Below are 25,614 nucleotides of genomic sequence, written 5' to 3' on the forward strand. Positions count from 1 at the left end.
AATCAGACAACAAAAAGACATTAAAGGCATTCAAATTGGCAAAGAAGAAGTCAAACTCTCCCTCTTCGCCGATGACATGATACCCTACATAGAAAACCCAAAACTCTCCACCCCAAGATTGCTAGAACTCATACAGCAATTCGGTAGCGTGGCAGGATACAAAATCAATGCCCAGAAGTCAGTGGCATTTCTATACACTAACAATGAGACTGAAGAAAGAGAAATTAAGGAGTCAATCCCATTTACAATTGCACCCAAAAGCATAAGATACCTAGGAATAAACCTCACCAAAGATGTAAAGGATCTATACCCTCAAAACTATAGAACACTTCTGAAAGAAATTGAGGAAGACACAAAGAGATGGAAAAATATTCCATGCTCATGGATTGGCAGAATTAATATTGTGAAAATGTCAATGTTACCCAGGGCAATATACACGTTTAATGCAATCCCTATCAAAATACCATGGACTTTCTTCAGAGAGTTAGAACAAATTATTTTAAGATTTGTGTGGAATCAGAAAAGACCCCGAATAGCCAGGGGAATTTTAAAAAAGAAAACCATAGCTGGGGGCATCACAATGCCAGATTTCAGGTTGTACTACAAAGCTGTGGTCATCAAGACAGTGTGGTACTGGCACAAAAACAGACACATAGATCAATGGAACAGAATAGAGAATCCAGAAGTGGACCCTGAACTTTATGGGCAACTAATATTCGATAAAGGAGGAAAGACTATCCATTGGAAGAAAGACAGTCTCTTCAATAAATGGTGCTGGGAAAATTGGACATCCACATGCAGAAGAATGAAACTAGACCACTCTCTTGCACCATACACAAAGATAAACTCAAAATGGATGAAAGATCTAAATGTGAGACAAGATTCCATCAAAATCCTAGAGAAGAACACAGGCAACACCCTTTTTGAACTCGGCCATAGTAACTTCTTACAAGATACATCCACGAAGGCAAAAGAAACAAAAGCAAAAATGAACTATTGGGACTTCATCAAGATAAGAAGCTTTTGCACAGCAAAGGATACAGTCAACAAAACTCAAAGACAACCTACAGAATGGGAGAAGATATTTGCAAATGACATATCAGATAAAGGGCTAGTTTCCAAGATCTATAAAGAACTTATTAAACTCAACACCAAAGAAACAAACAATCCAATCATGAAATGGGCAAAAGACATGAACAGAAATCTCACAGAGGAAGACATAGACATGGCCAACATGCACATGAGAAAATGCTCTGCATCACTTGCCATCAGGGAAATACAAATCAAAACCACAATGAGATACCACCTCACACCAGTGAGAATGGGGAAAATTAACAAGGCAGGAAACAACAAATGTTGGAGAGGATGTGGAGAAAAGGGAACCCTCATACACTGTTGGTGGGAATGTGAACTGGTGCAGCCACTCTGGAAAACTGTGTGGAGGTTCCTCAAACAGTTAAAAATAGACCTGCCCTACGACCCAGCAATTGCACTGCTGGGGATTTACCCCAAAGATACAGATGCAGTGAAACGCCAGGACACCTGCACCCCGATGTTTCTAGCAGCAATGTCCACAATAGCCAAACTGTGGAAGGAGCCTCGGTGTCCAATGAAAGATGAATGGATAAAGAAGATGTGGTTTATGTATACAATGGAATATTACTCAGCTATTAGAAATGACAAATACCCACCATTTGCTTCAACGTGGATGGAACTGGAGGGTATTATGCTGAGTGAAGTAAGCCAGTCGGAGAAGGACAAACATTATATGTTCTCATTCATTTGGGGAATATAAATAATAGTGAAAGGGAATATAAGGGAAGGGAGAAGAAATGTGTGGGAAATATCAGAAAGGGAGACAGAACGTAAAGACTGCTAACTCTGGGAAACGAACTAGGGGTGTTGGAAGGGGAGGAGGGCGGGGGGTGGGAGTGAATGTGTGACGGGCACTGGGGGTTATTCTGTATGTTAGTAAATTGAACACCAATAAAAAAAATAAAAAATAAATCTAAACAAAAAAAAAAAAAAAAAAGGAACCCAGTACGTGCAGCCTGAAGCCGAGAGGTCACTCATCTTACAGAAACTGCATGTGTGCCCAGGCCCGAGGCTACACTGGGACACAGAACCAAACGCGACTGACCTCACAGGCTGCTGAGTTTAACACAGAAAACTGTCAAAGGAACAGCATTAGGTCCGGGGCTATTCCCTGGAAGGAACAAGGCTCGCTCTGCAGAGTCTTTAGACAGCCAGAGCGGAAGCCTGAGACCGAGGGCGTCCCTTGGGTCAAGAGTCAGCAGGGCCTCTCCTAATGCAGGGCTCGAGCGCTCATCGGGGAGCCGAAACGCTTCCGTCTGTCGTGGGACTAAGTCCCGGGACCCTTCACAGCTTCAGTGACTCCGAGCCGCAGAAGGAGCCAGAAAAACCCACGTAGCAGAGAAAAGGTATTGGCACGCCGAGAGCCAATCTCCGATTGGCTAGGGTTGTCTTGATCCCTGTCTGTGATTGGCTGCTCCCTCAAAGACGCCGGCGGGCGAGGCCAGTGCCCCGCCCTGCCCGCTGCTCATTGGCTCCGGTCATGTGGGCGAGGCCTGGGAGGCCTGAGGGAGAGGCGGAAGAGCCGGCCGTGGGGAGCCCTCGCCTTCCGGCAGACGGTAAGCGCTGCGGGGTTTTGGCCGGGCGTCTAGGCCGCCGGGGCGCTCGGCTGTGGGAACCCGGCGTCCCCACTTTCGGTTTCCGCCGCTGAGGCGGGAAGTGCGTTCTGAAGTCGGAGGTCGTGCAGGCTCACTCTCTTCTGCTCCCCGTCGTGTGGCGAGGAGGTTACCATCCCCCCGCGCCCCGAACCCCCGGGGCCACCGCCTCCCTCGCCCCTCTCTCCGCGGCGGTCTCTCCTCTCGAGGCTTTTCCCCACGCCGTCTCCTGCGTCAGATGTCTTTTCCAGACGAGCCCCCCACCCTGGCAAAGGCAAGATCGAAGCAATTAAACGTTTAATAATTACGGTTTTGTCAAAGTAATTTATGTATAATAATAGTAAATCAATAAAGCTGGTCTTATATGGAATAGCAATAGTAGCTACCAGCCCCTAAGTTCTTCTTGCAGAGGCCACCACTTTGAACTTTTTCATGTTTAAATCTTTGCCTCAGAAACCTAAAAATACGCTTTTGCTGCATTTCCTGATTTATCATTTTAATGTTTCTTTACCTCACCTCCCTACTATCACCGTCTTCGCAGTTTTCGGTTTCTAGTCACATTCCCTTACTGATGTTTGTAGCTTTAAATCACGGATATCAACTTCTCTCATGTCGACTTTATGTGGTAGCTCTTGGTGCCCTGCTGTACTAACCTACTATCAGATCTCAACGTTTATGCTTAATTGTTTCATATTCAAAAAAAAAATGCTAAAGGAACCCTTCTTCTTGATGTTAGGGATATAGTAGTGAACAAAGTAAGAGAATAGCCTTATCATGAAGCTTCCAGAGTGGGAAGTGAGATAATAAACGTGTGTGCCTCAAATGATGTTAAGAGCAGGATCACGGAGAAGTCATTTCAACCTGTGAAAACAGCAGGAACCCGGTTGGAGTAGAATAAATGGCCGTGGGGTCTGCAAGAAAGTGTGGAAGTTTCTCTCCTTGCTTAACTGGGCACAGTTGCTGTTTTAGGATTGAAGAGAGAGAGCTTCCCTATTGGACTGATGGCGAGAACCAGGTGAGGCCCTCAGTAGGTTAGGCATTTCACAAAACTACTTTTTAGGACACTGGATCCCACAGTTTGGCAGTGATAGTGAGAGGTGGAAAATCAGGGGATAGGTCAGTGAGAAGGAATGACCTGCTGCTGGCCTGTAACAGAGTCCTGCAAAATCTTCATACTACTCCAGTTTCTTCAGGAAGCCTATTGGATTACCCTAAATTACAGTGATTTCTCTCTCTTGAATTTTTATTCTACCTTGAAGCTAGAGAGGTTAAGTAATTTGCCCAAGATACAAGGGTAAAGCCCAGGACCAAGAATCTGTAAAATGAAAACAATACAATAATGGTTTCCATTGAGGGTTGTGAAATAAACTGAGTTAATCTGTATTAAGGCCGCAGAATAGTGCCTGCTGCACAATGTAAGCGCTTAAGGAATCTTTGCTATTGTTGTTATTACTGTATAATATGCTGTCAGTTACCTAACAAGTTTTAAAAGCATTTTGGGTCTAGAAGCTATCTCCTATGTTTAGGTGGTTTATTCATTCAACAGATATTCGACAACAACAGCGTGGCAGGCACGCTGTTTAGGTGCAGAGGATGCCTCTGTGACCAAGACCAATATGGCTCTTCCCTTTATAGATTCTAGCAATTTAACACAAACTTGGAAAGTGAACAAAGAAATATTGTCTACTGAGCCAAGAGTCTGCTATTGATCATTCAAGTTCCACATTATGTCTGTCCCTGGCAAAAATCTCAGGTTTCTTGCTGGGGTAATGACTTCATCAATGTGGGTTTGACTGTGATCAGTTGACCTGTGTTTTTATTTTCCAATGGGTGTTATTTCATCTCTGCTTTTGAATATATCACTGAAGGCTGAGGAGAGTGTCTTGGCATCTTAGTGAATGTTAGTGCCAGGAAATGGGCAGGGGTTTAGAGCATGTGGAGGAAGTATTGCTAGTTCCCTTATACTATATACTTAAGTGTGCAGCACAAGAAAACAAACAGCATATGAGCAATGGACTTCTGGCATATTACCTTTTCTGAACCTTAAAGTATATAAACATATAAGCATACTAGAGAGTAATGCTAGGGGTATTCCTGGCCTTATTTTGGATACTGAAGCACCACATTTTGTGAGACGTTTCCCAAGCTCAAGAGAAATAATGCTGATTTGGAGAGTGTGATTAAAGTAGCATGGGAATGGTCTGGTAAGCAAACTCAGGACAGTCAGAGATAACCTAGTTGATGAAAACTGAAAACTCCTAATATCCACTCATGTAAGCATCCCCAGATGTCTCTACAATGGTATGAATAATATGACCCAGTCAGAACTTCAGCTGGGGGGCCACCTGGGTGGCTCAGTGGTTGAACGGATACCTTTGGCTCAGGTCATGATCCCTGGGTCCTAGGATTGAGTCCTGTATGAGGCTCCCTGTGGGGAGCCTGCCTCTCTCTCCCTATGTCTCTCATGAATAAATAAACAAAATCTTTAAAATATATATACATAAGTGCTGGCCTTCCCAACTGAAGTTCTTTTTTTTTTTTTTAAGATTTTATTTATTTATTCATAAGAGATACAGGGAGACAGGCAGAGACATAGGGAGAGGGAGAGGCAGGCTCCCCACAGGGAGCCCCATACAGGACTCAATCTTAGGACCCAGAGATCATGACCTGAGCCAAAGGTAGATGCTCAACCACTGAGCCACCCATGTATCCCCAACACATATATTAAACAGAGTCAGTAAAAGATCCAAAGGAGAAAGTTGCTTTTTTCAGTCACTAATTATTCCTTTGCTCTTCAACAGAAGAACATTTTTATCTTACTTGTTTTTGTTTTTGTTTTCTTCTCAGCCTTGACTACTTCTGCCTGGCTTTATTCATGTTTTGAGGAAGGAGTAAGAAGGAGCCATGGATCCTGCAGCATTGGTGGAAGCCATTGTGGAAGAAGTGGCCTGTCCCATCTGCATGACCTTTCTAAGGGAGCCTGTGAGCATCGACTGTGGCCACAGCTTCTGCCACAGCTGTCTCTCTGGACTATGGGAGGTCCCAGGAGAATCCCAGAACTGGGGTTATACCTGTCCCCTCTGCCGGGCTCCTGTCCAGCCAAGGAACCTGCGGCCTAATTGGCAGTTGGCCAATGTTGTAGAAAAAGTTCATCTGCTGGGGCTACATCCAGGAATGGGGCTGAAGGGCGATGTGTGTGAGCTCCACGGGGAACAGCTGAAGATGTTCTGCAAAGAGGATGGCCTGATCATCTGTGAGACCTGCAGCCAGTCCTCTGAGCATGAGGCCCACAGTGTTGTGCCCATGGAGGATGTCACCTGGGAATATAAGGTGGGAGATGGAGGCCAGCCACCCCAGTCTCTCCCCTGCCCCGTTCTTGGCTATCTCTAAATCAAGGACTTGACCAGGAATCCCAGGGACTATAAATGAGAGCTGATTCCTTTGGCTCCTCATACCCACAGATCCTGGGGACCTGATGCAGTGAGCCACACCTCTCCTTGCATTTCCTTCTTTCCCACTTCACACCCCTTCCCTGATCCCAGGATGGCTTAATGTATAATCCAAACATGCTTTCCATATTGAGAATTTGAAGGAAACCAACTTGGTTTAGCTGGGGTTCTTAGTGCCATGGATGAGTTCATGCTACTCTCATCAGCTTCCAGCTTGCTCTTTTCTCAGATGTCCATACTGAATATCTTTATCAGATTCATTATCCCAGTGATTCCGTGATCCCCTGATCTAGTACTTACTGGTCTTAATTCTCTTTCTCAAAGTTGAGAATAGAAGGTCACAGTGTAAGACAAATTCTTTGAATTAGGTGTTTTCCTATGCAAGAGTAATGTTTAAAAATTTAGATGTATTTACTTATTTTATTTCAAGTTTTAAAATAGGGAGGCAGTGAAATATAGGTATAGCAGTTAGAGAGCTGGGTTAAATCCCAGTCCAACCATTAACTAGCTGAATGACTGGGTAGTTCACTCACTAAGCCTCAGTTTCCTTATCTATAAGATAGGGATAATACTCAAGGGATTGTGAGCACTAAATGTAGTAGTTTAGTGCTAAAGCTACGTGTGGCACCTGGTAATTCTTTAATGAAATAGTTAATATTTTTATCAGAACACTTTATGCTTTCCAGCAATAAACTCTTGTAGTATTCTAGGATAGTGCTTCTTTAATACATGTGTGGACCACTGGAGGGTCTCGCTAAGTTCAGGCTCTCATTCAGTAGGTCTAGGGTGAGGCTGGGGTTCTGCATTTCTAGCAAGCTCTCTGGTAATATGGATGCTGTTCACTCACTTGGACCACACTTTGAATAACAAGGTATAAGAGGCCATGAGATAACAGGGCAGGTAAGGATAAAAATAAATGTGGAGGGGCAGCCCGGGTGGCTCAGCGGTTTAGTGCCGCCTTCAGCCCAGGGCCTGATCCTGGAGACCAGGGATCAAGTCCCATGTCAGGCTCCCTGCATGGAGCTTGCTTCTGCCTCTGCCTGTATCTCTGCCTCTCTCTCTCTCTCTCTCTCTCTCTTTCTCTTTCCCTCCCTCCCTCTCCCCGCCGTGTGTCTATTAATAAATAAATAAAATCTTTAAAAAATAATAATAATAAACATGGATGGGAATATCTAAGATTGGAAATGGACCTTTTCTTCTACTTTACAGAAACTTAGAAACTGTGGAAGTTGAAATGATTGTGGAGAGCCGCCCTGGATGTCATCTGGGCAGAAATCACTCTCCTCTGTGGCACTCCTTTTTCTTCCAGCATTCATTCTGACCCATTGCCCAAGGGACACTTGTTTTCCCATCGCCTGCCAACACTAGGAAGCCTCATCATCAACCTGGGCTGACTAAAATGTCCTCACAAGGTGTTTATTTCTTTCAGTGGAAACTCCACGAGGCTCTGGAACATCTGAGGAAAGAGCAAGATGAGGCCTGGAAGCTGGAAGTTGATGAGAGGAAACGAACTGCCAACTGGAAGGCAGGTTGCCACCTGGGGGAGGGAGGCTATATGGTCCCTGTGTTCTCCTGGAGCTGGCCTGTGGTAGCTTCCTCTTCTTTGTCTCTGTAAGAGAGAATATGGTGTTGAAGTCAGAGAGCCCAAGGTTCTCCAGCCAGTATTCTCTATCAAGTGCATGGCCTTAGGAAGCTATGTGCCCTCTCAGTTCCAGCTGCTTTTTAATGATAAAGGGATAACCTCTAGGTTTATGTCCTCATATATGAGAAAGGAGAACTATGTGATTCAGGTATACATTAGCTCACAGTGGTAACACTTAGGTAATGCTTAGTAAAACGTGGTTTCTGTTTCACTTTCCCCAGGTGGATCATTTTTACTAAAAGTTAAGTTATTAAAATATTGGAAAATCAACTCTGTAATAAATTTCAGGACCATAATTGCCAAACCATCAGACTTTGATCCATAGAGGATAACATAGAGCCAGTCTAATTAAGCATATTGAATTGATATGATATCAGTAAGGAACAAAACTCACAGTGTAGTTAAGTTACATTGCCTTAGAGGCTTACGTGTCATCCTTCTGGTCATTGTTCTAACAATAGAATATATGATTCTGAAAATAGAAAATAATCTAGAGCATATAGTACCAAGATACTATCCTGGGCCTTACTAGGGTCATTAAGAGTAGTGATAGGGACCCAGAAGTATGTACTGGAGCTCTGGGAACAGAGGTAGGCAAAACAGTATCTTTTTCTTGGCTTCTGTGGTGCTGGATACACGATTGGTACCAAAACATTCCAGAGTGTGTGTGTGTAAGCAAGTGCCAGTGTACTCAGTCCTGGGTGGCTCTTACAAGTACAGTGTCAGTGCTGATTTCTGGCCCTGGCTCTACAGATACAGGTAGAAATCCGAAAGCAGAGTATTACATGGGAGTTTGAGAAATACCGGAGATTACTAAAGAAAAAACAGCCACCAGGTCGGCAACTGGAAGTAGAAGCAGCTGCAGCTCTGGCCAGCCTGGAGCAGGAAGAGGGGGAGACCATGCAGAAACTAGAGCAGAATCACAATGAGCTCATCCAGCAGAGACAGGCGCTGTGGAAGATGATTGCAGAGCTGGAAGAGAGATCTCAGAGGCCTATCCACTGGATGCTACAGGTAGATGGTGTGTTTTTCTGAGAACTCTTGGATGAGAGCTGAAGATGGTATGGGACTTCAGGAGAGGATTAGCTAGTCTTTGGTGGGGTCTGTCAGCACTCTGCCCACCAGATAATGGTCCCATATACTGCCCCCTGCTCTCTCTGCTCTATCCTTGGCATGGCCTTTTGTAGCCTTATGTAGACGAGATGGCACTCGGGCAGCTCTGGCATAAGACCAGTCCCTCCCCTCTGGCCTGGGAGTCAGGCTGAAGCCTGAAGTCAAGCAGTCCAGCCTTGCTCTGTGCCTCTCTTTCCCTCAGAGAAACACCTTCCCAGAGCTCAGTGTTGTCTGGTCCCTCTGACGAATGGTAAATACTCATGTGCTGCTTTTTGTTGTTGTTCTCCTTCCAGGGTATTGAGGAAGTCTTAAACAGGTATGTTCCCATCCTTATAGCCCCTACGCACCCCTATAAGGAATAGTGGGGCCTGACCAGAGGCAGAAATGGGGAGGGAACATAAACCCAGTATGCACAGAAGAGTGGCTACTGATGGATAAGCATCATCTTTCATTGTATTTGCTAAAGATGCTGTGTTCATGAATCTTTTTCCTTCTTTGTATTTGGTCAAATTCATTGCAAGTATCACTCATAAAAATTTCAGGTAAAGTTATAAAACGTGCAGTCTCAAGTAGATTGCCCAAGAAAGGGAAAAAAAGGCCACAGGTATTTCCATTCCTGCTCTAGCTGAGTATGGCCTGCCTTCTTTGTGGCACACTATTTCCTCTCCCATTGCCAAATGCACATCTAACTCTCCCCCCAGCACAGGAATGTGAGTATTCTCACTGTGCCACACACCATTCAGGCACAGTCAGATGGTCATCACATCTCTGCTTTACCTGGTGTTGCTAGGGATGGGTACCCCATTAACTATCTCTCTGGCCAACCTTGACATTCCTATAGTAAGGGAAGGTCCATGTGGCAGAACCAGGACTTCTGGCCCCAAGACGTTACCCCTTCTCTGCCAGGAGCAAGTCTTGGAGTCTGCAGAGGCCAGAAACAATCTCCCTGGAGCTGAAGACAGACTGCCGAGTGCTGGGGCTAAGAGAGATTTTGAAGACATATGCAGGTAATGAAAGCTAGGAAAGGTTATGGTGGGCAGTGAGAGGGACCTCTTCTAGAGAATGAAAATGGTTCGGTGCCCTTTAGATGCCCCAGCTTTCCCTAGTCCTGCTCATCTGTGAGAAACCTGTGGCTGTGTTTACCAGAAAGACACACCCATGCCCTCTGCTGTGTGTCAGTATCACCAACCGGGGTCTTTTTCCCTAGCTGATGTGCGCCTGGATCCAGACACCGCCTATTCTCGCCTCGTTGTGTCTGAGGACAGAAAATGTGTGCACTATGGAGACACCAAGCAGAATCTACCAGACAATCCTGAGAGATTTTACCGCTACAATATCGTCCTGGGAAGCCAGTGCATCTCCTCAGGCCGGCACTACTGGGAGGTGGAAGTGGGAGACAGGTCAGAATGGGGCCTGGGAGTGTGTAAGGAAAATGTAGACCGGAAGGAGGTGGTCTATTTATCTCCCCACTACGGATTCTGGGTGATCAGGCTGCGGAAGGGAAAGGAGTACCGAGCAGGCACCGATGAATACCCTCTCCTGTCCTTGCCAGTCCCTCCCCGCCGGGTGGGGGTCTTCTTGGATTATGAGGCCCATGATATCTCCTTCTACAATGTGACTGACAACGGCTCCCACATTTTCACTTTCCCTCACTATCCCTTCCCTGGACGTCTCCTGCCCTACTTTAGTCCTTGCTACAGCATTGGAGAAAACAACACGGCTCCTCTGGCCATCTGCCCCTTGGATGGGGAGGACTAAGAGGGACACCATCCTAGCTAGAGGCCGTGAAAGTTTTGCCTGGCCCACTAGGGCCTTGGAGGGCCCTGCCACCAATAAGGATCCCCTTGAACTGAGCTGAGTCTAGGATTCAGGGTGTCCTCTGCCTGACCCCATAGTCTACTGCTACTGGGCCAAGATCTCTCACTAAATTACTCAAGTGAAAAAGCTGAGGCTCAGTCAGATGAGCATGGCATCCCTGGGAGGGAAGCACAATGGGGCTGAGAGCGAGGATCAGAGCAGTGGTAAGATAACATGTTGGTGTAAGAGTCAGGACTCTGTCCTTTCTGTAGCTCATGCTCCTCTAAGCCCAGTCCTTGTTGGGTGCCATGATGAAGTCAGTCAAGACGATTGAAGTAGATCCAGCCTACAGGAGACCCTTTGCATAAGGCTTACCGAAAAGCCAAAAGATAGAACTGTTCATGTCCAGAGCTGGCTGCTGTCCTGATACCAATAAAGGATGCTCTGCCTGAGGTTTGCTGCTATTGAGCAACCCTTTTTGAACCCAACTCTGATCCCCTTAACTAGAGAAATGCCTTGCAACATTGCCCAGGCCACCTCAGTGTGCATCTTCTCTCTGAACAGAAGCTGGTAAAATCACTCTCTCTCAGACTCTTAAGAAACCTGTGTTCTGGCTTGCCCTTTTCTCCAAGTGTCAGGATCAGAAAACCCATGAGTCTTATTGTTGTGTTCATTTTACGGATGAAGAAACTGAGGTGGCCTTAGTGCAGTAAGTTACTTCTCACAAAACTGTTGAAAGAAGATTCAAATGAAACAGGATGGACAAACTTGCTTCTCAGGTCCCCTGTCTGCGTATCATTCATTGTGGTTGGGTCTGAAACATCCCACATGCTGGAAGGGTTTTAGGTGTCCTCAGTGGGAAAATTGGTATAGTAATTGCAGACTCTCCTACCTCACAGGATTATTGTGAAGATCTCAGATCCATCCTGTACTTTTGTCCCTTTCTCAGGGATGAAGGAAGGTAGGCTGTGGATTTCACCTGCGGTAGCCTTCCTGCCTCACCTTAGAGCTAGCATATTTAGAGCAGTGCCTTTGTTTCTTAGAACTTCTGCGGACAGTCTCAGCCATTTAGAGAGAAAGGTGCCCATGCCAGTGGTAGGCTCTGGGCCACAGTGATATGTTGTACAACTGTTATATGTGTCTGTGTTTAGATTAGAATGAGGACTGTGACATCAGGCTAGATAATGGAAATAATAAAAAGGAAAATGTAAAACAGATGCACTGGAAAGAAGGCTCATCCACAAGCTAGTTGGACTAAACTTTGGATCTTTTTGTCACCAAGGAAATCTTCATGGCTCTGGTATCTATATAATATTCTGCCTTTCTCTCTTCTAAATCTATGACAGAAGAAGAACAAGACACAAAAATCCAGCTTAGGAGCCATACGTTATAATGAAAGGGAATTAAAACTATATCTGGGCTGTTGGCCTTAAGAGTGACAGTTATGTGTGCCAAAAATAATTCATTACAGGATTTAAGAGTATGACGTCAGAATGCTTGTGCCTGGAGACAAATTGCAAGGCAAACATGTGGAAACCAGTGGCCTTGCCTGTTGCGAGGGGCTATGATGGGTACATCACGTGTTGTCACCATGATGCTGTGGAACACAACTTCTGATGTGGTTTAAGCTTGAAGGTAGTGACTGTGGAGTCAGGATTGAGCAGCAAAATAGATACTAGGTCAGCTACAGGCAGAAGCAAAGTAATTCCTGTAATAAAGAATAGCAGAAATTGTCTTTCTACTTTAATTGTATTGGTTGTTCATCTTTGGAGGAAATAAAACAGGCTAAAATGAAGAAATAAATTCATTCTGCCCACCATCCTTCCAAGTTGCATTAACAAAGGGGGAGAAGCATTAACAAAGGGGGAGAAGTTTCCATTTTCTGCTTCAAGAAGAATGAACTGGTAAGTCACAGACCTGGTCTTGGCAAAAGGTTGAGCTGAGCTAACCTACATTAAAAGGACCACTCTGTATGGGGAGACACCCTGGGGAATTATTTATAGACTTGAGAAATCGATTTTTTTAAGATTTTATTTATTCATGAGAGATGCTCAGAGAGAGGCAGACACATAGGCAGAGGGAGAAGTAGGCTACCTGTGGGGAACCTGATGTGAGACTAAATCCCAGGACCCTGGGATGATGACCTGAGCCAAAGGCAGACACTCAACCACTGAGCCACCCAGGTGCCCTGAGAAATCCAACTTTTATGAAGTTCTCCCAGTTATGTCCATGGACACTTAGCGGAAGAGGCTAGGGACCAAATCAGTGTTTAGTATGGTTTTACTAGGACAAATCCTGGAATCTCTTAGAAAAAGGATTATTAGGTTTTTGGGGAGGGTTTTTTGTTTTTGTTTTTGTTTTACATTTATAAGCTGATGGTGCTATGATTACTTGTGAGAAGTACAAGGTTAAACACTGTTTATTTCATATTGCCTGATTTTTAGGACCAGGCAACAATCTTGAAGTTCTTAAGTATATGAAATCTGTTTCTCTAGAATAGTTGCTTATACTTCCTTTTTAAGAATCTTATTTGTCTGGTGTGTATAAATATTTAAGTGAGGGACCTTTCATTCTCATGCCTAGAATCAAAACAAAAATAAGCTCTTCTTGTCTCATAGGGACATGAACAACTGGATGGTACTTAATTATATTTTTGTTTAAAAAAAATGATTCAGGGGCAGCCCGGGTGGCTCAGCTGTTTAGCACCTGCCTTCAGCCCCAGGGCGTGATCCTGGAAACCCGGGATCGAGTCCCACAAGCGTGAAACCTGCTTCTCCCTCTGCCTGTGTCTGCCTCTGTGTGTGTGTGTGTGTGTGTGTGTGTGTGTGTGTGTGTCTCATGGATAAATAAATAAAATCTTTAAAAAATAAAAATAAAATACTGATTCAATGGGTAATTACAAAAGTGTTCCAGAAAGGGAGGAAGCAGGTGGTCATGCAGAGGGTAGAATGTCTGCACCACTCCCTGGAATACTTAGGGTATCTCCTCCATCTTGGTGAGATCACTTACTACAAGGCAGGGATGAGCTTTGCCCATCCTTATTTCACTAGCAGAAAAACAAGGTGTGCAATGCCTGAGCTGTGAGGTGAAAGACTGTGAAAGGAGAAAATAAATAGTCCTGCAGAGAGACAGGGAAAATTCTTGGACTCTCCATAGGAAATACAGTCTCCCATTTTTCAAACAAAATTGATTTTAATCTAAAATCCAAACACAGAATCTGTGTGAGTCCCAGACTCTGGGATATATTACTTAGTGTAATAGGACTGGGGTGGTATCTGATCTATTGGGAGAGGCACAGGATTTTCTGTCTTGGGATAGCCATGGCAGGAAACTAGTTTACTTTGGAAGTATGTAATTCAATATCTGAGTGCTAACAGTGGGTCCCAGCTAGTTTCAGGGAATACCAGTGTAAATGAAACACAAAGCAGAGCAGATTTCTGAGGGAAATACTGGGAAGGAATTTCTGTTTTGAGTGCAGGGTGAATTATGCCTTTGTTACTTTACATCAGATTCTTTTTTTTTTTTTTTTTTTTTTTTTTTTTTTTTTTTTTTTTTCTTTTTTTTTTTTTTTTATTTTTTTTTATTGGTGTTCAATTTACTAACATACAGAATAATACCCAGTGCCCGTCACCCATTCACTCCCACCCCCCGCCCTCCTCCCCTTCTACCACCCCTAGTTCGTTTCCCAGAGTTAGCAGTCTTTACGTTCTGTCTCCCTTTCTGATATTTCCCACACATTTCTTCTCCCTTCCCTTATTTTCCCTTTCACTATTATTTATATTCCCCAAATGAATGAGAACATATAATGTTTGTCCTTCTCCGACTGACTTACTTCACTCAGCATAATACCCTCCAGTTCCATCCACATTGAAGCAAATGGTGGGTATTTGTCATTCCTAATAGCTGAGTAATATTCCATTGTATACATAAACCACATCTTCTTTATCCATTCATCTTTCGTTGGACACCGAGGCTCCTTCCACAGTTTGGCTATAGTGGCCATTGCTGCTAGAAACATCGGGGTGCAGGTGTCCCGGCGTTTCATTGCATTTGTATCTTTGGGGTAAATCCCCAACAGTGCAATTGCTGGGTCGTAGGGCAGGTATATTTTTAACTCTTTGAGGAACCTCCACACAGTTTTCCAGAGTGGCTGCACCAGTTCACATTCCCACCAACAGTGTAAGAGGGTTCCCTTTTCTCCGCATCCTCTCCAACATTTGTTGTTTCCTGCCTTGTTAATTTTCCCCATTCTCACTGGTGTGAGGTGGTATCTCATTGTAGTTTTGATTTGTATTTCCCTGATGGCAAGTGATGCAGAGCATTTTCTCATATGCATGTTGGCCATGTCTATGTCTTCCTCTGTGAGATTTCTGTTCATGTCTTTTGCCCATTTCATGATTGGATTGTTTGTTTCTTTGGTGTTGAGTTTAATAAGTTCTTTATAGATCTTGGAAACTAGCCCTTTATCTGATATGTCATTTGCAAATATCTTCTCCCATTCTGTAGGTTGTCTTTGAGTTTTGTTGACTGTATCCTTTGCTGTACAAAAGCTTCTTATCTTGATGAAGTCCCAATAGTTCATTTTTGCTTTTGTTTCTTTTGCCTTTGTGGATGTATCTTGCAAGAAGTTACTATGGCCGAGTTCAAAAAGGGTGTTGCCTGTGTTCTTCTCTAGGATTTTGATGGAATCTTGTCTCACATTTAGATCTTTCATCCATTTTGAGTTTATCTTTGTGTATGGTGAAAGAGAGTGGTCTAGTTTCATTCTTCTGCATGTGGATGTCCAATTTTCCCAGCACCATTTATTGAAGAGACTGTCTTTCTTCCAATGGATAGTCTTTCCTCCTTTATCGAATATTAGTTGCCCATAAAGTTCAGGGTCCACTTCTGGATTCTCTATTCTGTTCCACTGATCTATGTGTCTGTTTTTGTGCCAGTACCACACTGTCTTGATGACCACAGCTTTGTAGTACAACCTGAAATCTGGCATTGTGATGCCCCCAGATATGGTTTTCTTTTTTAAAATTCCCCTGGCTATTCGGGGTCTTTTCTGATTCCACACAAATCTTAAAATAATTTGTTCTAACTCTCTGAAGAAAGTCCATGGTATTTTGATAGGGATTGCATTAAACGTGTATATTGCCCTGGGTAACATTGACATTTTCACAATATTAATTCTGCCAATCCATGAGCATGGAATATTTTTCCATCTCTTTGTGTCTTCCTCAATTTCTTTCAGAAGTGTTCTATAGTTTTGAGGGTATAGATCCTTTACATCTTTGGTGAGGTTTATTCCTAGGTATCTTATGCTTTTGGGTGCAATTGTAAATGGGATTGACTCCTTAATTTCTCTTTCTTCAGTCTCATTGTTAGTGTATAGAAATGCCACTGACTTCTGGGCATTGATTTTGTATCCTGCCACGCTACCGAATTGCTGTATGAGTTCTAGCAATCTTGGGGTGGAGACTTTTGGGTTTTCTATGTAGAGTATCATGTCATCGGCGAAGAGAGAGAGTTTGACTTCTTCTTTGCCAATTTGAATGCCTTTAATGTCTTTTTGTTGTCTGATTGCTGAGGCTAGGACTTCCAGTACTATGTTGAATAGCAGTGGTGAGAGTGGACATCCCTGTCTTGTTCCTGATCTTAGGGGAAAGGCTCCCAGTGCTTCCCCATTGAGAATGATATTTGCTGTGGGCTTTTCATAGATGGCTTTTAAGATGTCGAGGAATGTTCCCTCTATCCCTACACTCTGAAGAGTTTTAATCAGGAATGGATGCTGTATTTTGTCAAATGCTTTCTCTGCATCCAATGAGAGGATCATATGGTTCTTGGTTTTTCTCTTGCTGATATGATGAATCACATTGATTGTTTTACGGGTGTTGAACCAGCCTTGTGTCCCAGGGATAAATCCTACTTGGTCATGGTGAATAATTTTCTTAATGTATTGTTGGATCCTATTGGCCAGTATCTTGTTGAGAATTTTTGCATCCATGTTCATCAGGGATATTGGTCTGTAATTCTCCTTTTTGGCGGGGTCTTTGTCTGGCTTTGGAATTAAGGTGATGCTGGCTTCATAGAACGAATTTGGAAGTACTCCATCTCTTTCTATCTTTCCAAACAGCTTTAGGAGAATAGGTATGATTTCTTCTTTAAACGTTTGATAAAATTCTCCTGGGAAGCCATCTGGCCCTGGACTCTTGTGTCTTGGGAGGTTTTTGATGACTGCTTCAATTTCCTCCCTGGTTATTGGCCTGTTCAGGTTTTCTATTTCTTCCTGTTCCAGTTTTGGTAGTTTGTGGCTTTCCAGGAATGCGTCCATTTCTTCTAGATTGCCTAATTTATTGGCGTATAGCTGTTCATAATATGTTTTTAAAATCGTTTGTATTTCCTTGGTGTTGGTAGTGATCTCTCCTTTCTCATTCATGATTTTATTAATTTGAGTCTTCTCTCTCTTCTTTTTAATAAGGCTGGCTAATGGTTTATCTATCTTATTAATTCTTTCAAAGAACCAACTCCTGGTTCTGTTGATCTGTTCCACAGTTCTTCTGGTCTCGATTTCGTTGAGTTCTGCTCGAATCTTTATTAACTCCCTTCTTCTCTTGGGTGTAGGATCTATTTGCTGTTTTTTCTCTAGCTCCTTTATGTGTAAGGTTAGCTTTTGTATTTGAGTTCTTTCCAGTTTTTGAATGGATGCTTGTATTGCGATGTATTTCCCCCTTAGGACTGCTTTTGCTGCATCCCAAAGATTTTGAACGGTTGTATCTTCATTCTCATTAGTTTCCATGAATCTTTTTAATTCTTCCTTAATTTCCTGGTTGACCCTTTTATCTTTTAGCAGGATGGTCCTTAACCTCCATGTGTTTGAGGTCCTTCCAAACTTCTTGTTGTGATTTAGTTCTAATTTCAAGGCATTATGGTCCGAGAATATGCAGGGGACAATCCCAATCTTTTGGTATCGGTTCAGACCCGATTTGTGACCCAATATGTGGTCTATTCTGGAGAAAGTTCCGTGTGCGCTTGAGAAGAATGTGTATTCAGTTGAGTTTGGATGTAAAGTTCTGTAGATATCTGTGAAATCCATCTGGTCCAGTGTATCATTTAAAGCTCTCGTTTCTTTGGAGATGTTTTGCTTAGAAGACCTATCGAGTATAGAAAGAGCTAGATTGAAGTCACCAAGTATAAGTGTATTATTATCTAAGTATTTCTTCACTTTGGTTAATAATTGATTTATATATTTGGCAGCTCCCACATTCGGAGCATATATATTGAGGATTGTTAAGTCCTCTTGTTGAATAGATCCTTTAAGTATGATATAGTGTCCCTCTTCATCTCTCACTACAGTCTTTGGGGTAAATTTTAGTTTATCTGATATAAGGATGGCTACCCCTGCTTTCTTTTGAGGACCATTCGAATGGTAAATGGTTCTCCAACCTTTTATTTTCAGGCTGTAGGTGTCCTTCTGTCTAAAATGAGTCTCTTGTAGACAGCAAATAGATGGGTCCTGCTTTTTTATCCAGTCTGAAACCCTGCGCCTTTTGATGGGGTCATTAAGCCCGTTCACATTCAGAGTTACTATTGAGAGATATGAGTTTAGTGTCATCATGATATCTATTCAGTCTTTGTTTTTGTGGACTGTTCCACTGAACTTCTTCTTAAAGGGGAATTTTAAGAGTCCCCCTTAAAATTTCTTGCAGAGCTGGTTTGGAGGTCACATATTCTTTTAGTTGCTGCCTGTCTTGGAAGCTCTTTATCTCTCCTTCCATTTTGAATGAGAGCCTTGCTGGATAAAGTATTCTTGGTTGCATGTTCTTCTCATTTAGGACCCTGAATATATCCTGCCAGCCCTTTCTGGCCTGCCAGGTCTCTGTGGAGAGGTCTGCTGTTACCCTAATACTCCTCCCCATAAAAGTCAGGGATTTCTTGTCTCTTGCTGCTTTAAGGATCTTCTCCTTATCTTTGGAATTTGCAAGCTTCACAATTAAATGTCGAGGTGTTGAACGGTTTTTATTGATTTTAGGGGGGGATCTCTCTATTTCCTGGATCTGAATGCCTGTTTCCCTTCCCAGATTAGGAAAGTTTTCAGCTAGAATTTGTTCAAATACATATTCTGGCCCTCTGTCCCTTTCGGCGCCCTCGGGAACCCCAATTAAACGTAGGTTTTTCTTCCTCAGGCTGTCGTTTATTTCCCTTAATCTATCTTCATGGTCTTTTAATTGTTTGTCTCTTTTTTCCTCAGTTTCCCTCTTTGCTATCAACTTGTCTTCTAGGTCACTCACTCGTTCTTCCACCTCGTTAACCCTCGTCGTTAGGACTTCTAGTTTGGATTGCATCTCATTCAATTGATTTTTAATTTCTGCCTGATTAGCTCTAAATTCTGCAGTCATGAAGTCTCTTGAGTCCTTTATACTTTTTTCTAGAGCCACCAGTAGCTGTATAATAGTGCTTCTGAATTGGCTTTCTGACATTGAATTGTAATCCAGATTTTGTAACTCTGTGGGAGAGAGGACTGTTTCTGATTCTTTCTTTTGAGGTGAGGTTTTCCTTCTAGTCATTTTGCTCAGTGCAGAGTGGCCAAAAGCAAGTTGTATTGGGAAAAAGAGAAAAAGAGAGGAGAGAAAGAAGGAAAGAAAAGAGAAAGAGAAAAAAAAAGGGAAGAAAAAGAAAAAAAAACGAAAAAAGAAAAAAAAAGAAGAAAAAGAAAGAAAAAGAAAGGAGAAAAAAAGGGGGTGGGGGAAGGAAACAAATCAAAAAGCAAAACAAAACAAAAACAAAAACAAAAACAAAAACAAACAAAAAAAGAACCACCGGGGAGTATCTTCTGATTCTGTGTACTTTAAGTCCCTTGGCTTCTCCTGGAAGTTGTCCGTCTAGCTGGTGTTCTGGGGGAGGGGCCTGTGGTGCTGATTTTCAGGTGTTAGCACTTGGGGGAGCTGCTGTGCCCCTGCCTGGTGCAGGGCTCGGTGGGGGTTGTTTACCCCGTGAGGCCGCAGGAGGAACAGCCCCAGTGGCGGGGCAGCTCTGGAAACCTGGATTCAGCTCCGGCAGGAACTCCGTCTGCAGGGCCTGGAGGCTCCGGGGCGGGGCCGCTGATCTGCTCAGCTGGGGCAGGAGCGTCCTCGCTGTCCTGGGCCCTCCCGGCCTCTGCCTGGCCCGGGGGAGGCGGGATCCTGGGCTGTGTCCCGGCGCCCTGTGCTCCGGAGCCTGCGCTGTTGGATTCGCGCTCCCGGGCCCCGCAGCCCCCTCCGCGGAGCCGCCGCCCGAGCCCCTCCGAGCTGCTCCTGGAACCGCGCAGCCCCCTCCGCACGGAGCCTCTTCCTCTGCCCGAGCCCCTCCGAGCTGCTCCCGGGGCCGCGCAGCCCCCTCCGCGGAGCCGCCGCCCGAGCCCCTTCAGCTGCTCCGGGTCCCGCCGGGTCCCGCCGTGCGCGCTGCAGCCCTTAGGGAGCTCGGCGCACTCTCCCGGGGCGCAGGTGTCTGCTAGTGTCCCCGGGAGCCCGAGGGCATCCCCGCCCTCCTGGGTCCTGCTCCACCTCCCCGCGAGCCCCTTTCCGCCCGGGAAGGTCGGTGCAGCTCCTGCTCCTCCGGGACGGGGCTCTCCTGTCCTGGGGACACTCGCCCCGGCCTCAGCCCGGCTCCTCGCGGGGCCCCTCCCCCTCGGAGGCCTTTGTTTCTTTACTTCTTTTTCCCCGTCTTCCTACCTTGATAGAAGCGCGAACTCTTCTCACTGTAGCATTCCAGCTGGTCTCTCTTTAAATCTCAGGCCGAATTCATAGATTTTCAGGATAATTTGAAGGTTTTCTAGGTAGTTTGGTGGAGACAGGTGATTTGGAGACCCTACTCTTCCGCCATCTTGCTCCTCCCCCATCAGATTCTTTAATACATCTAATATTCTTGTATTTGATGAACATAGTCAATTATTTGGGTTGCTTATAGGGAAAGGATAGTGTGACTTCCCAAAATGGAAATCTTACTAAATGCACTTAACCAAATCTCATGATCTTGATTTCTTTTTTAAAAATAAATTTATTTTTTATTGGTGTTCAATTTGTCAACATACAGAATAACACCCAGTGCTCATCCTGTCAAGTGCCCACCTCAGTGCCTGCCACCCAGTCACCCCCACCCCCTGCCCACCTCCCCTTCCACCACCCCTAGTTTGTTTCCCAGAGTTAGGAGTCTTTCGATCTTGATTTCTTTTTCCTACTCATTGGGAACTCAGTGCATCACTATTAGATTTTTTGAAACTGATTCCTACTTCACTTGTATTTGGAAATAGAATACATACTAGGTAGGTAAATAATGTTAGTACTAGCAAAAGGTATGGATGCCAAGTTGCTAACCTACTGTTTTGAACAACTATCACATGAATGTTGACCTACACAGGAATACATTTTCAGTAGTGCCTAGAACTCCTTTAAAGTATGGAATTAGAAATTTGAGAGGGATATTTTTAAGCACAGACTATGTCAGATGTTGTGTTATGTGGTTTCTATTCATTATTTTCTTTAATATCCTCTATGAATTAACATTGTATCCTCCATCAGTAGTAGCAAGGAAATAGTAAGACTCTGATATAATAACTTGTTAAGAACACTATTAGGAAATTATCTTTTATTAAGAATTTCAAATGTAATATATGTATCTTTTACATTTGAAATTTTTTCTTTTAACATATACTGGTTATTCAGTTTAAGATTTTCTGAAGGGAAAATAAAAGCAAGTACAAAATACATATCTGGTGAACTAGAGAAGAATAGGGACATTGCAGCTTCATTATTGATACTGTTTTATATTAACTTTCCCATTCTAGAGCACAGTTCCATGGTGGTGTCCAGACAGAGACCTATGTTATATTTGATCCCTTTCTTTTATGCCTTACAGTTAAGTTATGCAGAACAGAATGGAAGCAAAGAGAAAGATGTCCACAATGAAACTCACATTGCTTTAGCTTCTATTGCTTCAAAGCAAAAGGCTGATGATTATGAGTACACTGCCTCCAACTAGCTTAACAATAGGGAATAAATTAAAAGGACATAGAGGTATCTTACAGAACTTAATAACAGGGATGCACCTGGGTGTCCAAAATGAACTGGAATCAGAAAACCAGAGACTCTTGTTTCTTTATCCCATCTTGCTAATCTGGTTATCTCACTGTGGAACAGATTTCATTATAAATTCATGTGTTAGAAAATGGTCACAGACAATGATCCCAAGTTTATATCTCCTCAGATAAACTGGGATCCAATTTGGCTAGAGAAGAACTTTGGTCTGGGTATAAGCACATGACCCAAGTTGAGTGGATTCATCACTGGGCCAGAAGGCAGGGTTAGATAAGAATAGTTCCTTCCATAATAATCACATGAGTAAATGAATAATTCTGAGAAAAGCAGCCAGGTGTCAGCTGGGAGACAAAAAAATTGATTTATTCTGTGGAGTGGGGGCAGGGGATCAGGTACTAAGTTGAAAATAAAATTCAGAAGCCAAGGAAAGAAAATCCGCAAATCTATATTCTCTGCCCAGACTTACCTCGTATACAGATATTAGTTGATTGAAATCATTAAAATACTATCAGAAAATCATTTAATATGTATTTTGCTAGAATTTGGAAAATTCGACATGAATACTACAACTTCATCTTAGAACTCTTTACGGTGCTAGGCAAACCAAACCAGCTCTACAGATTTCTAAGGCATCTCTGAATGCTTGACCTTGAGTCCTCTTGATTGCTCAAGATTCGAATAGAATGTGTGTTTATGAACCCAGCTTGGAGTGGTCAAAGAGGCAGTTCATCAGCAAGTTCCATGTTCGCTTCCGTATTTGTTTGGTCCTCAGGCCATAAATGATAGGGTTTAAGGTGGGTGGAATGATCAGATACAAATCAGCTAACAGTACTTGAGTATGCAGAGGCACTGTATCCCTCCCTAGCCAGGCCACATAGATTGATGCCATCCCAGGTAGATAGTACAGAGCCATAACCCCCACATGAGAGCCACATGTGCTTAATGCTTTCAGCTGAGCATTCTTTGAGGCCAGACCACATACTGCCCGGAGAATTAGGTGATAAGAGGCAGCAATGAGGGCTACATCAGAGCCCACAATAATGGAGGAGCCAATTACACTGTAGAGACTACTGGGCATGGGGTCAGCACATGCCAGCTTGGCCACAGCTATGTGTTCACAGTAGGAATGGAGAACCACATTGGAGCCACAAAAAGGCAGATGACTTAACATCCAACTCAATGGAGTCATGAATATGACAGCTCTGATGGTGATGGCCACACTCATTACCAGCATCAATTTAGGTGTGAGAATTCTCTTGTAGTGTAGGGGCTTACAGATGGCTATATAGCGGTCAAAAGCCATGGCTAGCAGTAGCCCCGTCTCCACAGATGTAGCTGCATGGACAAAATACATCTGAGTGAAACAAGCATTAAAGCTGATGGAGCCATCTCCTGAGAAGAAGATGCTTACCATCTTGGGTACAACAGAGGAGGCCATAACAATGTCAACGGCAGCCAAAACATACAGAAAGCAATACATGGGCTCTTGTAGAGTGAAATCCATCCAGATAACAGTCATTATGAGTGTGTTTCCTAACAGAGATATGATATACGTTGCACTCAGTGAAATAGCCAGCCAAAGATGTGAAGACTGCAAACCTGGGATACCCACAAGGAAGAAGGTGGCAGGGGTTTCCATTGTGTGGTTATAAGGTATCCCCAACATTACAGATGAGACTGCATTCCTGTTAACACACAAAATGATGTAAGAAACGTATGCAATCCCATAAGACTTATTCCCAACTGTATAGTGCTAGGAACACCTGGTGGCATTTTCAGCTCAGTGGATCAGGAAACTGACATCTGTCAAATTTATCCTGTTTCACTTTCCATATTCCTCAGTATTCTTTGCCTTATTAATTTATGTTTACTATTAAAGTATCAGCTCATGGCCTGCCTCTCTCTGGAGTCTTCTCTTCCTCCTTCCCCATCCCAGGCTGAGACTAAATTAGGTATCTTTTTTTTTTCTGAGCTTTCATGGAATCTCCCATGTTGACCTCTGAAAGACCTAACTGACAATCCTAATATTCTACCTATGACTTCATTGTATGAGGTCAACTATGTTGTCTTGTTCATGGCCTTATACCAAGTGTGTGACCCATAGCTAGAGTGCACAGGTCCATTAAAGGAAGATATTTGGGGCAGCCCCGGTGGCTCAGCAGTTTGGCGTGGCCTCCACCCCGGGGCCGGATCCTGGAGACCCCAGATCGAGTCCCACGTCGGGCTCCCTGCATGGAGCCTGCTTCTCCCTCTGCCTGTGTCTCTGCCTCTCTCTCTCTGTCATAAATAAATAAAATCTTAAAAAAAAAAGGAAGATATGTGTACTCATAGCAAACAGTTTCCATAGAATGAATGAGAAAACAGAGGAGTTTGTCTTCTTTGTATGTTCACTTCCTGATACTTAATAATTATTGAATGAGACAATGAACTTAAGATTGCACATGTCACATTTTGTGTCCTCAGTATAGTGCCTTGACAATAGATAAATGAAGCATCCTTAAAGAAATAGATTGATGGATTCAGGGAAAAAAGCAGAACAATATTACCACTTAGAGATTACCATTTACCATGAGAGAACAGTATTACCACTTTCCATAGGAGATAATAAACTGGAAATATTTATGATCTCTACCTTCCCCTTTAATTTCTCATCAGGGATGTATCCCTAAATAATTGGGTATGTCAGATTGATGGAGAGTACTGGCTCCAGAATCCCAGACTGTAGTAGACATATTCTCTATTAACCAAGCAGTAGACACTTACCTGATTCCCAGTCCTAACCATAGAACATACATTTGCTCTTTCCATTTACCCGCCCTGGAGAATCTAGCACTAATTGACTTCACACCCAGGCACCAATAGCAGCTTGATGGGAGTCTTCAGAAGTTTTCTGAAAATCCAGGTTTCTGGGATGATTGCTATCTAATCTTTATTGAAACAGACAAACTATCATCACCACCACCAACAGCAAAAATCCCTAAACATAGAAATGTCTTGTAATGGAACAGATTGAATAAAGTGCTGAGCTCTGCTTCATAGTCAGATTAAAAGAACTTTGCTCTGTATAGCCACTGGGTAGGTCATCTTCGTTGTCTAATGAGAAGACAATGGGAAGCTTTTTGAAGTAGAATGGTAGCAAAGAATGGGAAAAATTAATAGTTCAGCATATCCTTAAGATTGTCATGTTTTTTTCCGGATGCCACAAACTCATTGCTTAAAGAGCCAAAGAGCCTGAGGAACCAGAATGCCTTCTCCTATCACGCCACTCACCTCTAATCCAGGATCCTCCTCTCCTAGCACAATGCCCTATTTAAATGCACCTTTCTTCTGAGGGCAACCTTAGCTGGTACCCTGCTCATCTCTCCTCTGTCTAGCCCTCACAACTTGTAGCTGGTCATACCCTTCATTCCTTTGAGGGTTTTACTATATATCTTTTCCTTAATTAGCATAGTTGGAAGTTTATATATTTTATTAGTATTTCAAAGGACAGGTTTAGTCATCTTTTTTCACTTTTATTTCACTTTTTATTGCTACTGAAAATTTTCTTGCTAAGATCAACAATGGTCCCCATCAATCATGTGTAGCCAATCCAGTGATTTTTCCTTCTTATTTTACTTGCCCTATCTAAAACATTTAACATAACTGCCTGCTCCTCATTTGAGATGAGACTCTTTTTTTTTTTTTTTTTTCTTTTCTCTGTGTTCTGGTCTCTGGGACTTTCCAGATTATAGAAGGAAGCAGATGCTCCTCATTTGCTAACTTTTTATTGAAGAAGTATAACATACATATTGTAAAATGCATAGATTCAAGTATACATCTTGATAAATTTTTATAAAGTTAGCACATGGACACACCCACATAGCCACTAC

The 25,614-nt window shown here is 43.3% G+C and overlaps 2 protein-coding genes and 1 long non-coding RNA gene across 5 annotated transcripts in view; 1 reads left to right on the forward strand and 2 right to left on the reverse strand.

Moving 5' to 3' along the window:
- LOC140614920 (uncharacterized) overlaps positions 1 to 2,415 on the reverse strand; it is a 97,514-nt gene extending 95,099 nt beyond the window's left edge. The window contains exon 1 of the long non-coding RNA XR_012015634.1: positions 2,141 to 2,415. This is a non-coding gene — a long non-coding RNA (uncharacterized lncRNA). The remainder of the gene's footprint in view (positions 1 to 2,140) is intronic.
- A 121-nt stretch (positions 2,416 to 2,536) lies between these two features.
- Positions 2,537 to 12,491, forward strand: TRIM68 (tripartite motif containing 68). Of its 3 annotated transcripts, XM_072794348.1 has the most exons (8): positions 2,537 to 2,651; positions 5,535 to 6,017; positions 7,566 to 7,661; positions 8,532 to 8,792; positions 9,185 to 9,207; positions 9,798 to 9,898; positions 10,099 to 10,291; positions 11,588 to 12,491. In XM_072794348.1, exons 2-8 carry the CDS (start codon positions 5,592 to 5,594, stop codon positions 11,802 to 11,804), a joined length of 1,317 nt encoding a protein of 438 aa, XP_072650449.1. In that variant the 5' UTR covers positions 2,537 to 2,651; positions 5,535 to 5,591; the 3' UTR covers positions 11,805 to 12,491. The 3 variants fall into 3 exon arrangements, with proteins under 3 accessions (XP_072650449.1, XP_072650447.1, XP_072650448.1); XM_072794346.1 differs by having other exon boundaries at positions 10,099 to 12,491; XM_072794347.1 differs by having other exon boundaries at positions 2,642 to 2,961; positions 10,099 to 12,491.
- A 9,945-nt stretch (positions 12,492 to 22,436) lies between these two features.
- Positions 22,437 to 23,637, reverse strand: LOC140614921 (olfactory receptor 52I2-like). Its single transcript, XM_072794353.1, has one exon. The coding sequence runs from the start codon at positions 23,409 to 23,411 to the stop codon at positions 22,437 to 22,439; it is 975 nt and encodes a 324-aa protein (XP_072650454.1). The 5' UTR covers positions 23,412 to 23,637.
- Between the last annotated feature and the right edge of the window lie 1,977 nt (positions 23,638 to 25,614).

Source organism: Canis lupus, chromosome 23, assembly GCF_048164855.1.
Source record: "Canis lupus baileyi chromosome 23, mCanLup2.hap1, whole genome shotgun sequence".
Taxonomy (NCBI): domain Eukaryota; kingdom Metazoa; phylum Chordata; class Mammalia; order Carnivora; family Canidae; genus Canis; species Canis lupus.